At 43.4% G+C, this 13,201-nt stretch overlaps 2 protein-coding genes across 3 annotated transcripts; one reads left to right on the top strand and one right to left on the bottom strand.

Annotated features, from left to right (window-relative positions):
• The first annotated feature begins 1,284 nt into the window (after positions 1–1,284).
• bckdha (branched chain keto acid dehydrogenase E1 subunit alpha) lies at positions 1,285–9,678 on the top strand. Its single transcript, XM_061827392.1, has 8 exons — positions 1,285–1,640; positions 3,076–3,252; positions 3,940–4,026; positions 4,111–4,219; positions 4,924–5,085; positions 5,273–5,479; positions 6,317–6,458; positions 7,662–9,678. Exons 1-8 carry the CDS (start codon positions 1,515–1,517, stop codon positions 8,011–8,013), a joined length of 1,362 nt encoding a protein of 453 aa, XP_061683376.1. The 5' UTR covers positions 1,285–1,514; the 3' UTR covers positions 8,014–9,678.
• Positions 9,679–9,824: 146 nt separating this feature from the next.
• On the bottom strand, positions 9,825–13,187 carry b3gnt2l (UDP-GlcNAc:betaGal beta-1,3-N-acetylglucosaminyltransferase 2, like). Of its 2 annotated transcripts, none has more exons than XM_061827393.1 (4): positions 13,011–13,187; positions 11,673–12,202; positions 11,312–11,427; positions 9,825–10,535 (listed from the first exon to the last, which is right to left on the bottom strand). In XM_061827393.1, exons 2-4 carry the CDS (start codon positions 12,156–12,158, stop codon positions 9,938–9,940), a joined length of 1,200 nt encoding a protein of 399 aa, XP_061683377.1. In that variant the 5' UTR covers positions 12,159–12,202; positions 13,011–13,187; the 3' UTR covers positions 9,825–9,937. The 2 variants fall into 2 exon arrangements, with proteins under 2 accessions (XP_061683377.1, XP_061683378.1); XM_061827394.1 differs by lacking the exon at positions 13,011–13,187 and adding an exon at positions 12,838–12,987.
• Between the last annotated feature and the right edge of the window lie 14 nt (positions 13,188–13,201).

Raw genomic sequence — 13,201 nt, 5'->3', positions numbered from 1 at the left:
CGAAAATAGTTAGGGTATATATTTGAATAAAGTGATACATAACTTTGAATGGATTTGTTTTTAATACAGTGCTTTCAGACATGCTAAAGATTATGGAAAAATTAACCTACAGGCAAAAAAGTAAAGAAGATCAAGTCGTGAAGAAGGGAGCTGACTGTGAAGCGAGGCAAGAACGGCCTCCTCTGCCTGCCCTCCCGATGCCAACTCTAGTGAGTGACAGCTCACTCAATTGAATTCAATGAACTCTTTATCCGGACGTGAATTTGTGAATGGCAACATACTGTTGCGTTTTCACTACCACAACAAGATCGATTTGTGTCTTTGCATGTCAAATGAGCTATAAGTGAAAATCCTATGCTCCAATCATCCGTAACTGAAAAGCAGGATGATGGAAAAGAACAAGACAAGAATATATGGGCGTGTACACGTACAACACAAACTGAGGAGTTCTGCAATAATAAAGTACAGTTAAAACAGTTCATTTGTGACAATACATATTTTACATTGTGTTTTATAATGAAATAAATGCAGGATATTTGTTTCCTTTGAATACCATTTTGCAGTTTGATTTGATGCCTTAAGAGAATGTAGCATATTAAACCTAAATCCTCAACAATTTTGTTTCGCAGGTCTAACCTTACCCTTGATAGGTGGCTTATAATAGTGTGATGAAGTCAAAGAAACTGCAGCATAATTTGCATGAAATGTTTAGTTGGATTATAAGCAAAGTTTTTGAGGATTTCATATCTATGGTTCTTTACAGTACAATTTATGTGTTTTGTTTACAACAGTTCCATAGAACCTTCATCAAAACATAATTCTTTTGACCTTGGGTCCTAAAGTTCTGTTGAATTTCCAAAGAAATGCGACAGAATTTCTTTGGAAATATTCTATAGAATATTTTTACCTGGGTTTGAAGAGGTCAGACGCAAAAGCAAGATATATCCATTTTTATTGTTGTTGGTGATTCTTTTGATTTACGGAAATAACAAAAATGGATATATCTGCTTTTGTGTCTGAACTCGTCATTTGTACCACAGTACTGCACAAACTAGTCTGGATAGTTGAGATGTCGCTGTAAAATAACAACGCGTAAAAGTTCACAGTCTGTGATGTAATAAATGTCCCTGTAACAACAGAATTGTATGGTCGCTACTCTTGACTGATCTGAAAGTAAAACTTTATGTCACAATATAATGACCAACGGGGAGTTATTATAGGCCGTCCATGTGTGAAAACAGTAGCAATACGTGAGAACAAAGGAAAACTGGCACAAGACAAAATATCTTATTTTGAAGTCTCAGTGTTGTTTTTCCGTTGTGGATTCGAAACAGTGTGTGAGCGTGTAGCTTGCTTTTTCTTCTCCCCGGATTGTGTGGTGCAGTTGCGCGTTCGAAAGTGACAAATCCGGTGTCGTGATCTGGTGACTTAAAATATTTCCCGAGGACGTGCAACGGCCCATGTCAACTGAACCGATTGCTTCTAAGTTGTAACATAAAGTGCGGACGGTGCCAATGGCGACTATTGTTAGCAGCGTTAGCCCTGCGAGCAAAATATTCAGGACGTGTTTCCACGCCGCTCTCGGAGCGGCGGCACTGAAAACGTCGAGGCTGCCTCGCCACAGAGCCTTCAGAGTCAATGTAAGTAAACAAATCAAGTTTCCATTTTGTGACATCGCTTCCCTTTGCGACGAAGGTCGCGTTAGCGTCAATGCCCCCCAAAAGTATGACGTGAGCCGGGCCACCCGGAAGAGCTATTTGAACCACCAAAACACGTGATTCGCGTCACTTTCCATTCCATACTGTAAGTAGATATAGTAAGTAAGTAAGTTTCTTTCGGCTTGTCCCTTTCGGGGTCGCCACAGCGTGTCATCTCAGATGAACGCACATATGTTTGGCACAATTTTTACGCCGGATGCCCTTCCTGACGCAACCCTTCTCAGGGGTCTATAAAGAAAACTTTGACTTGATTTGGCTTATCTTTGCTTCATATCAATGAGGCTTCATGAATATCCGCGCCTTCAAGTCTCGCGATACTTTATAACCCACTTTGACAACCAACAGACTCCGAACAAATATTTCTTTATGAGGTCTAGCAGAAAAAAAACTTACACCTTTTACCCTACAAGCATAAAACTGCTTGTATGGAATTTCTTGTGCGAGATTGCTCGTTGGATAAGCGGCGAGCTAGCAGGCTTGTGTGACAATGTCACCTATGATTGGTCCAGCAGTGGGAGCGTCCGGAAACGTCGTCACAGGAACAAATGTGGATAATAATACATATTTACCTTTACACAAAAACGCAGATTAGGCACTACTGCAGACCCCCCACCCCCACAAAAAAAAAAAAACCTTAACGCATGTTTGAAACCAACCATAGCATGATACCAAAGTTTGAAACCCTAACGTTGATTTGAAACCTAACTTTAAATGTTTGTTACGATCCTGAAACAGGCTTCCAAACTTGTCTTCAAACAGATTGCAATGGTTCAATACCTACCCCTTCCCATTTTCCTAGCCGATGGATGGAAAGTCTGTTAATTGTTTAGTTGTCAAATGGTTGCATGTCGGGGTGGGGGGGGGGCATACAATAGAGAGGAATAACTTAATTACATAAAACATAATTACTGGACATTAATTGGGGCAAGGTGGAAGTCATAACAACTGTGTACCTCCCTGTGTACCTTTTGAAGAGGGTATGTCCAAGGGAGTGACGGCAGAATAATAGCCTTTTTGCCTCCATGCCAGCTTCTGGGCATGAGTTTTGGCTTCCTGTAGCTCCTTGCAAAATTTGTCATTTTGTTTGTTTGTTCCTCGAAATAAACAGCAGAAAGTGCATCAACGACAATGGCCCTCCTTTTCACTTCACCTGAGTGACGACGTATGTAAAGTTCACTTGTTAAGCCAGTTTTGTCTTATAACACAAACACACACACACACACACACACACACACACACACACACACACACACGATGGCTTGTTACTTAAAAAAAACTTAAAAGTTGGGGCACTTGTAAATGAAGGTACTGCTGGATGTTATTCTTTTTTATTAATGCCATGAATGGACCTTTCTAGGCCATGCATAGACAGCAGCCATTCGACTCGACGCTAGAGAAGCCTCAGTTTCCCGGTGCCTCTGCGGAGTTTGTGGACCAGCTGGAGTTCATCGAGCCCAATGTCATCTCGGGCATCCCGGTGTACCGGGTGATGGACCGCCAGGGCAACATCATCAACCCTTCTCAAGATCCTCAGGTCGAGCCCGTCCACCTTATTGTCCTGAGCTGTCCCGTGAAAAGTGAAATGTGACCTATTTCTAACAATCAAATTGATTTCTCAAGTTCCCCTTGAGGGAATGCAGAGTTAAATGGAGTTTTGTCATAAGTGATATGATGTGACTCCTCCTTGTGACTCACTCCAGTTAAACCCTTAGATTATTCAGAAGCTCCAAAATTGCATTGCTGAAATAAGACGTCACAAGAACTTTTTTTTTTCTGACATTTGTAAGATCTTTACACATTGTGGAAAAGATGCCTTCATCCCGTCTCCTCTCATTTTCCCTACGTGACTTCTTTTTCACTACCTCCCTCGTGGTTAAGTGTAGCTTTGCCCGTTTCCTTTCACTTTAACAATCTGATGATGCAAAAAGATGCGGCAACAATTTTGTGGTTGTTTTGTACAAGCTGTTGTTATGCATTCCACTAGTTTGGATGCTGTTTTTAGTCCTACTTTGGTGAAACTGTCATGACCCAAAGCAACCGCTACAAACATTGTGTGTGGCTGTCTTAAAAGAATTATAATTTTTGAATCCAGAACTGTGAACATGGAGGGGTCAAATATAATAGTGCTTGGGGGCCCCCTGTTGGCCAGGAGGGCTTTAAGCAGCTACTTTGGCTACTCTCTTACTGACAAATTGTTTACTTAAAAAATGTTTTTCTTCAGCTCCCGAAAGAGACAGTTCTGAACTTTTATCAAAAGATGACCCTGCTGAACACGATGGACCGCATTCTTTATGAATCCCAGAGACAGGTACTTCCTGGCCGCCACTTGCTTCCTGCTTTAAATGTTGGGCAAATATGAACGTGAATGGTATTGATTTGTTTCCAATCACAGGGGAGGATTTCTTTCTACATGACCAACTACGGCGAGGAGGGCACGCACATCGGGAGCGCCGCAGCTCTTGAGCCAAACGACATGGTCTTTGGCCAATACAGAGAAGCTGGTGGGTCTTAGAGTGTTTATTCCAAAAAATAACTCTTTTCCAAATCTTTTGTAAAAAAAAAGAAAAAAAATGTGTACATATACAAATCTCAGTTCAAATGAAGTTTGGATTTGCAAATCCTTTTCAATTCATACTCAATTGAATACACTACAAAGACAATATATATTAATATTTAAATTGATACACTTTGGTTTTATGCAAATATTCTCTCATTTTGAATTTAATACCTGTACCATGTTCCAAAAAAGATTGGACAGGGGTAACAAGAGGCTGGGAAGCCTACCTTGAACCCTTAATTTGAAATCCAAACCATGTCTTAAGATCCAATTTGAACCACTTACTTGAAACCTTAAATTTGTCTACTCAACATGAATTTAACCTGAGTTTAAAATCCTAATTTGACGCTGTAACCGTGCCCCGAAACCCTACTTTGAAACAGTGACGCTTGTTTGAAAGTTGAAACCTTATTTTTAAACTAACTTAAAGCAAAGTATAGATGGAAATCATCTAACAGTGAGAATATTCACACATTACCATTTTGTCCTTGCAAATTTTACATCCTATTTTCCAAAACGCGCAAAAAAAAACCCCCCAAAAAAAAAACGTTTTAAATGTTTCAAATGAAAGTTCTCCCAAAACAAAAGGCTTTTTGTTAGAACACATTCAGTTTCATGACCACAGAGCTTGTCTGCACCCCCTGGCAGGTGTGCTTATGTATCGCGGCTTCCCCCTGGACTCCTTCATGGCTCAATGCTATGCCAACGCCGACGACCTGGGCAAAGGGCGTCAGATGCCTGTCCACTACGGTTCACGGGACCTCAACTTTGTCACCATCTCGTCACCGCTGGCCACGCAGATCCCGCAAGGTGAGTTTGCAGTCGCGCAAATTGCTGCAGAGTGAGCGATTACAAGTTTTAGCTGACAAGCCAGAAATGAATGACTTAAATCTGACTCCAATCAAGGTGTGACAGGACTCCTTCAACTCTGGTGTACTCTATGCAACTGTGTAACTGTAGTGGTATTTCTGTAACTGTCCTATCTGCTGTCGCCCAGCGGTGGGAGCGGCGTACGCCATCAAGCGGGAGAACATCAACCGAGCTGTGATTTGTTACTTTGGCGAGGGAGCGGCCAGCGAGGGCGACGCCCACGCCGGCTTTAACTTCTCGGCCACATTGGAGTGCCCGCTCATCTTCTTTTGCCGCAACAACGGATACGCCATCTCCACTCCAACCAACGAGCAGTACAGGGGCGACGGCATCGGTAAGGACAAAGAGTAGATCCATAAATGGTGGTTGAAGTAGCTAGATGGGTAGGGTGGATGGACATGGGGAAACACATGAATGTAAAGCGAGGTGGAAAAATAAGTGGAGGGGTAGAGCAAGAGAACAGATAGATAAATGGGTGGGAAGATGATGAAAAGAGTTAATGATAAATGTACAGTATGTAAGGTTGCTTGATAAGTGTACCTATGGATGGATTGATACAGTAGGAAAATAAATCAATAGATGGTTGACAAAAAGGCCTTCACTGAATGCTCCTGTTACTACTATTACCGTAATTTCCGGCCTACAGAGTGCACCAGATTATAAACCTCACCTAGTACATTTGAAAAGCAAATACCCTTTGGTACATACATAAGCCTTACCTGTGTAAAAGCTGCAAGTGCCCACATTGAAACATGAGATATTTACAAAGAAACACGGTACACAGAAAGAGTTTTCAAAGTTTTAATAACTTAGCTTAACTTAACACAGCAACAACACGGTAGTACGAACATGGTTGGTGGGGGGAAAAAAAAACAGCCGCAGGAGCTACACAGTAGCAACATGGTAGCGCGACGCTAACGATAGCGCAGCGCTAACAGGGCCGGGGGAAAAAAATACCGGTAAAAGTCACTTCCTCTGCACATATATTCCACCGGTCTCAGTTCGCTTGAGTGCCCCCTTTCGGCTGTTAGAAAAAGTCCACAAATTAGCCACATCACCACATAAGCCACAGGGTTGAAAGCGTGTGAAAAGAGTTGCGGTTTATAGGCCGGAAATTACGGTAATATTAATTATAAAAGTAATATAACCAATACTGCGTTATGGTGAGCAGCTGCTCGCGGTCCCGGCTATGGCATGCTGTCCATCCGCGTGGATGGCAACGACGTCTTCGCCGTGTACAACGCCACCAAGGAGGCTCGGCGCAGAGCCGTCGCTGAGAACCAGCCCTTCCTCATTGAGGCCATGACATACAGGTGAATGAGTGAGTGAGTGAGTGTGTGTGTGTGTGTGTGTGTGTGTGTGTGTGTGTGTGTGTGTGTGTGTGTGTGTGTGTGTGTGTGTGTGTGTGTGTGTGTGTGTGTGTTGGCCACTAGGAGTGCAGTATAATTGATATACAGCTATACAAAAATAAGATGATCACAACTCAGTCAGCTCCAGTAATATTAGTCATTGATGTATGCCTTTGGACAGCACGGTGGATGAGCTGGAAAGCATTGGCCTCATAGTTCTTAGGACCTGGGTTCAATCCCAGCTCTCCCTGTGTGGAGTTTACACGTTCTCCCCATGCCTTCGTGGGTCTTCTCCGGGCACTGTAGTTAACCCCCCCCCCAAAAAAAATGCATTGATTAGAAACTCTAAATTGCCCTTAGGTGTAATTGTGAGTGCGTCTGTTTGCACGGTAGCGCAGTTGGAAATCACAGTTCTGAGGTCCCGGGTTCAATCCCGGACCCACCTGTGTGGAGTTTGCATGTTCTCTCCGCGCCTGCGTGAGTTTTCTTCGGTCACTGCGGTTTTTCCTACATCCCACAAACACCCAACATTAATTGGACACTGTAAATTGCACCTAGGTGTGATTGTGAGTGCGGCTGTTTGTGTCTCTGTGCCTTGCGATTGGCTGGCAACCAGTTCAGGGTGTACCCTGCCTCCTGCCCGTTGGCAGCTGTGATAGGCTCCAACACTCCTGAGACCCTTGTGAGGATAAGCGGCTAAGAAAATGGATGGATGTATGCTTTTGACTATTATATTGTCTCTCTGCATTGTTATGCAGTTGTCTGTGTTAAAATATTAATTGCTTAGGCAGCACATTAGCCGACTGGTTAGCACATCTACGTCACAGTTCTGAGGAACCAGGGTTCAAATCCGGTCTCCCCTGTGTGGAGTTTACATGTTCTCCCTTGTCTGCATGGGTTTCCTCCGGGTTCTCCGGTTTCCCCCATCCCAAAAACATGCATGGGAGTTTAATTAAAGACTAAATTGCCCAAAGGTGTGAATGTGAGTGCAAATTTTTGTTTATCTATGGCCTACTATTGGCTGGCGGAAAATAGCTGAGCTAGTGTTTTGCATCATGTGTGAGTATTAAGCTAGTGGGAGGTAAAATTGTGCGTTTTGTTTTTCCATTACAAGTGAAACACTGGTCTATATGTCATAGCAATATGTTTCGGATCATTTTCGTCCAGGATCGGCCACCATAGTACCAGCGATGACAGCTCCGCTTACCGCTCGGTGGACGAAGTCAACTACTGGGACAAGCAGGACCATCCCATCTCGCGCCTACGTCACTACATGGCGTCACGGGGCTGGTGGAGCGAAGACGATGAGCGCGCCTGGCGCAAGCAGTCACGCAAGACCGTCATGGAGGTCTTTGAACGGGCCGAGAAGCGCCTCAAACCCAACCCGGAGCTGCTGTTCACAGACGTCTATGAGGAGATGACGCCCGCCCTCAGCAAGCAGCGTGAGTCGCTCTTCAGGCACGTGCAACAGTACAAGGAGCACTACCCGTTGGACCTCTACGACAAAGACTCCCACTAAGTCCTTTATACCAGGGGTGCACAATAATTACCAAATCAGTTTCCATAACCTTAAAAAAAAGTGCATAGTAAAATATCAGTAGCCTCATAGCATGCGTTGCCCAAGTCGTTAAGTTACTGCAGCAATAAAAACAACATTGCTTGCTAAAAATGTTTTTATTCTGTGTAGCAAATGAATTGCTCGTTTGTTGAATGTTTTTCTTATTTTCCCCAAAAATCCCCCAAAAATATGACTTAGGCAACTATGCTATTAATCTTATGATTAATTAAAAGCTCCACTGTGATAATGAAGTGTCACTGCATTAATTGAACCTCCCTGCATGTTTTTCAACAACAGGTATCCTGTTACATGAATTCTTGGAGAACATAAAAACTTTTTTTTTAAAATGCATCTTTTCCAGAACAAGTCATGTAAAAAAAAAAAAGGAATTTTTAATATTTAACTTCTCTCAAACTGAATCTAGTTGTATGAAATTCAAACTCTTGGGAAAATTATATTTCTTGTAAGAGTTGTGGCATTTTTATCCCAACAAAAATGATCATTTTTGTTTTAAAGTATGAATTTGTTGTAACATTACAACTTTTTGTCTGCCCAGATAATTTTCTTCACAGGTCCCTTTAGCGCACTCAAGGTCAATGTAAAATAGGCAACTTCTTAATTTCTGTCATTTAGGGGCACACATCACTTGCCTAACTTTTAACTCTCTGTCACAATATAAAAAAAATACCAATTCGGTTGTTAAAAAACAAGGTAATCTGTATAGTTTCTTTTTCTTCTAACCCTATGGAGGAGGAAAGTATGCTTTTAGGCTAACCATATGTTACGTATTTATATTGTTATCAAAGGCTCCTTGCAAAATGATACCTCCCTGTACGGGGTCGCTGGACCCAGATGGTTTGAAAGGCCTTCTTCATACTGATGCACAACAATGTCGTTTTTGATGAGAATTGTGTGTTTTTATAGACGTTCTCCTGCCTGGTGCCTTACAATCAGCACATTTTCTTGTCACGTACAGTATCACAAACTGTAAACGGAAGGGTACGAGTGGAATACCGCTATGTGTGAATCCTCCCTCGTCTGGTTTATTTTCTGCTTTCTAGTGGGTTGTATGAAAATTAGGAAACTCATCGATAGCACACTGATGTAGTTCCTTTTTTGCCTTGTGTTTTGTGGAAAAAATAAACATCCAACTCGAAACTTGTATTTCCTAATTGTAAATCTTTTCCATTATTTGAAATTATTTTTCCTATTTATAAAATACTATATTTGTCTTATTTGTTTTTTCTATGAATTTTTTAGGTTTTCTATTTCTAAAATTATCCTTGTATTTCTGCCCAATAGTTTTTCCAATATTTTCACAACTTGTATTTTGTATTTGTGGTCATGTCTTGGATCACAAACTATGTTGTATTCATGAACATTTCAACTCAGCTTCGTGGACGTACGTGCGGAGTTCCATTTTTGGTTGTTAAAATAACATTTAAATTGTGATTTTATTTCCACAAAGTAAACTTTCCTCAACTTAAGTTCCTTCTGTTTGGTCGCAGTCTACAGTTCTCCCGAGTTTCTGGAGGGATGTGGAAAAAATTACTCATTAGCGTGCCCTTTTGGTTGGACTGTTCCATATGCACAACAAGGACAGGAACACCCCAAAAAGTTATTACTAACTAAACTCTCAATTTATAAAATCGCACCTTTGTTAGCTAGCATGTTACTTTATGGTTGTTTGGCAGGCATTTTGATCGGAGCATTCCATTCACCTAAATCCTGGATTTACAAATTGGGTTTAATGATTTCACTCAGAAATGTACTGGCTTGGTCCTTGAGTGGAGCATTTTTTTATGTCACAATGTTGAACAAGGTCTGATCCAACAATGAAATGTTTCTGTGGCTGAAAGTATGATATTAAACCACACAGTCCACCTCAACAAGTCAGCAGGGGGCTGTGGATGCCCCTCCAGATTCTTTTCAACTGCTGGGGGGACCGACGGTGAACCAGTATCAACTTCTTGTAGGCACACAGGTTCTCACGGTCCCTCTCTCGAATGTCAAAAGTCTGGAATCCAGCGTGAGCCTCAGGCGAGACCCCCAGGGCACTGAAGCACATGCCCGTGTAGACGTCGTCGATGGGGAAGAAGGGAATAATGCCCGAGATGGAATAGAGAGGTGCCAGCAGCGCCCCCGAGAAGACAAAGCCTGCCCCGCCAACGTAGGTCGGGTAGGGCCCCTCGTAGAAGCTCATGGGGATGAAGTACTTGCTCTTGGGGTCGCGCAGGGGGCTCGCATTCTTTATCACGTGTCCGGCGTATAACCGAGAGGCCTTGGAGGAGTCGAGAGAGAGGAGGTACCCCAGCAGCGCCGGAGTGTTGACCACAACGTCGTCATCGCCGCTGAAGACGAAGGAGACTCGCGAACACCTTTCCAGGGTCCACTGCAGAAAGGCGTTCATCTTGAGGGTCAAGTTGAAGAGGGATTCGTAGAAGTCAGCCTGTACGATGTCGCCGTAGCGCTCAGCTTCAAACCTGAGACATTGACAGCAATTTTACACTTTTGTTGCTGGATTGAGAAACTTTTTAGACTACCTTACCAACAATTTACACCCCATCATAGCAGGCGTAAGTACAGTAGTAAAATTAGACCAGGTTTCCTGGAGGGGGTTGGGGTGGGGGGTAAGGCTAAAAATAAGGAACAAAAGTAATGAAATTGGAAATGTATTAATTTCAGCAAGGATGGCTTGACAAGATTTCTTCAAACAAGATAACATACAGTAGCTCACCTGAAAAACAACATTCGATGTATGAAAACGTAGACTATATGATTCTTCATTTTATCCATTTTCTTTGCCACTTATCCTCATGAGGGTCGCAAAGAGTGCTGGAGCCTATCCCAACTGTCATTGGGCTGGAGGCGGGTTACACCCTTTACTGGTTGCCAGCCAATCACAGGGCACATGGAGACAAACAGCCACACTCACATTCACACCTAGGGGCAGTTTAGAGTGTCCAATTAATGTTGCATGTTTTTGGGATGTGGGAGGAAACCAGAGTCCCTAGAGAAAACCCACACAGGAACCAGGAGAACATGCAATCTCCAAACACGATTGAACCCGGGACGTCAGAACTGTGAGGCCAAGGCTTTACCAGCTGATCCACCGGGCCGCCATCCTAATTTTATTTTAGATTTTGCCCCAATTTTTTTTTTTTTTTTCCAGCGATCAATTGCTCTATCATTGGGCAGCTTCTTGAACCAAATATTGCTTCAAGGGACATCCCCTTAAATTTAGCGGGCAACACCTAACTGCACCAGTGCGCTGAGGTCCGGGTCGTCCGGAGAGGCAGTTCCCAGCATGAACACAGTCCTCACGCGTTGGCCGGCATCATGGAGGCGCTCTCGTCCCCAGCTGTCTCGCACTGCCTGTAGAAAATAAAGAACATCCACAGAAGGACAGTAAACAAAGTGCCACAGAAAATAAATCTATTTTAGCTTTGGCTTTGTCAGTGACACTCAGAGTGTGGTACTGCTAATGGTCCACAGGCGCTCTCTAGTGGTTGGCAAAAGAGACACTGGGCAAGTACAGCTCAGTTGTATTGAACTTTTAATTTTCGCTGTGTTTGCATTTAATGTTTGACAACTTGAGGGAATGATTCGAGTCAAAGCACCTGTCGGCGCTCAAAGTTGGCTGGTATGGACTTGATGGCGAAGAGCAAGAAGGTCGCGTTCTCTTCGCACTTGCCGGGCTGGTCCACAAGGAGTGGAGGCGAGCGACACTTCATTCCCCGCAGGAAATTCTGCAGCAGGAGCGGGTATGAAGCCAAATTGTGCACATTCGTATCCATCAGCTCCTGGTTGGTCTCTCGGCAGTGATGCCAAGGCTGGTCCTTGCCCTTGTCCGCGCGTTTGAGACCAGAGTGCAGGAGCCGGTTCCAGTACGCTCCATTTTCTGGGATGGAAGTCCTGAACCGATAAGATACGTTGATGTTGGGCGAGGTTGGCACTTGAGTTCGGATCCCCGTTTGCCGCAGCCAGGAATGCTTTAGAGCCCCTTCCGCTCCGGAGACTACATCCTTGCGTACAGCGGAGAAGAGGAAAAGGAGGAATAACGCAGACAAGAGAAGCATCGCTCGGAACCTCTGAATGAGTCTCATGAAGGCGCTAGGAGTGGATCATCTTCTACGAGTGAAGGGCCAACCTGTGCGCAGGGAGTGAAAGATGAAAGGAGTTAATGTATTGTTCATTGGGCCATAGTGGTGCACCTCATGCAGCGTTAACCAGGACGAGACCATTTTAAAATGGACTTAAAAGTGCAGTGGAAACAGGCCAGAATCTGAGTTGTGCTCCCTCTAATACATTCCAACAAAGAGGCGAGTAGAAGCATTTCGAGCCAAATGGAGATGTTTGAGGAACGACCGAATTACTCCAAATAAAGTGTGTGAAACCAGTCTAGCAGCGATGTGATAAAGTTATGGATTACAGTTTCAATGTACTCAAGTTTAAAAAAACAAAACAAAACACACACACACACACACACACACACACACACACACACACACACACACAAGGGGGGGGGGCGAGGTGAAACACTCACTCATTAATAATTTCCTTCCTGACCACCAAATTGAACTAAATTGAATCTAAACTGCTAAGCAAGCGTGTTCCTTTTACATCTTAGCGGAAATCCAAATAATTTTGAGGTAAAAATCGATGGAACATGCCTCTGATTCAAGATTTTGATTTTTTAATAACAAAGTCGCACTTCGGTGTGATTGTATTATTGTACAAGTTATAAGTAGATATTGTGTAAGTTGTTGTGATGGTCCTAGTTACCCTCATCGTGTGTTCACCACCTTGCAATTAACCAGGGACTTCCTAATTAGAGGCGCTGGGTTGAGTAGGTGCAGAAGCGCAACATGCTCGCAATTGCACGCTAAATTGAGGCGACAAACATTTCTTTAAATATGCATTGGTAGCGTGCTAAGAAAAATATCACGCAAACTTACTGGAAGGTGGTTGCCGCAGGACGCCGAGGATCACGTGACTTCACCCGGTGCGTTTGCTGAAAACGTGTACGAAAACACGGGGGGCTGCTACTGATGTGTGTCCAAGGGACTAGTATACGCGGCGGAGGAGGAAGAATACCGAACGGAGCACACGAAGACATGCTCAAGCCTGCTGTTTTTCATTTGTTTTA

The sequence above is a fragment of the Syngnathoides biaculeatus genome, chromosome 8 (assembly GCF_019802595.1).
Source record: "Syngnathoides biaculeatus isolate LvHL_M chromosome 8, ASM1980259v1, whole genome shotgun sequence".
Lineage (NCBI taxonomy): Eukaryota > Metazoa > Chordata > Actinopteri > Syngnathiformes > Syngnathidae > Syngnathoides > Syngnathoides biaculeatus.
This window is presented reverse-complemented; position numbering and strand designations above follow the sequence as displayed.

Coding starts and splice junctions, on each gene's coding strand:
- b3gnt2l (XM_061827393.1), bottom strand. CDS start 12,158: ATGAGACTCATTCAGAGGTTCCGAGCGATGCTTCTCTTGTCTGCGTTA. Junction 11,428..11,672: donor CCAACTTTGAGCGCCGACAG/GTGCTTTGACTC, acceptor TATTTTCTACAG/GCAGTGCGAGACAGCTGGGG. Junction 10,536..11,311: donor GACCTCAGCGCACTGGTGCA/GTTAGGTGTTGC, acceptor TCAATGTCTCAG/GTTTGAAGCTGAGCGCTACG.
- bckdha (XM_061827392.1), top strand. CDS start 1,515: ATGGCGACTATTGTTAGCAGCGTTAGCCCTGCGAGCAAAATATTCAGG. Junction 4,220..4,923: donor TGGCCAATACAGAGAAGCTG/GTGGGTCTTAGA, acceptor ACCCCCTGGCAG/GTGTGCTTATGTATCGCGGC. Junction 6,459..7,661: donor ATTGAGGCCATGACATACAG/GTGAATGAGTGA, acceptor ATTTTCGTCCAG/GATCGGCCACCATAGTACCA.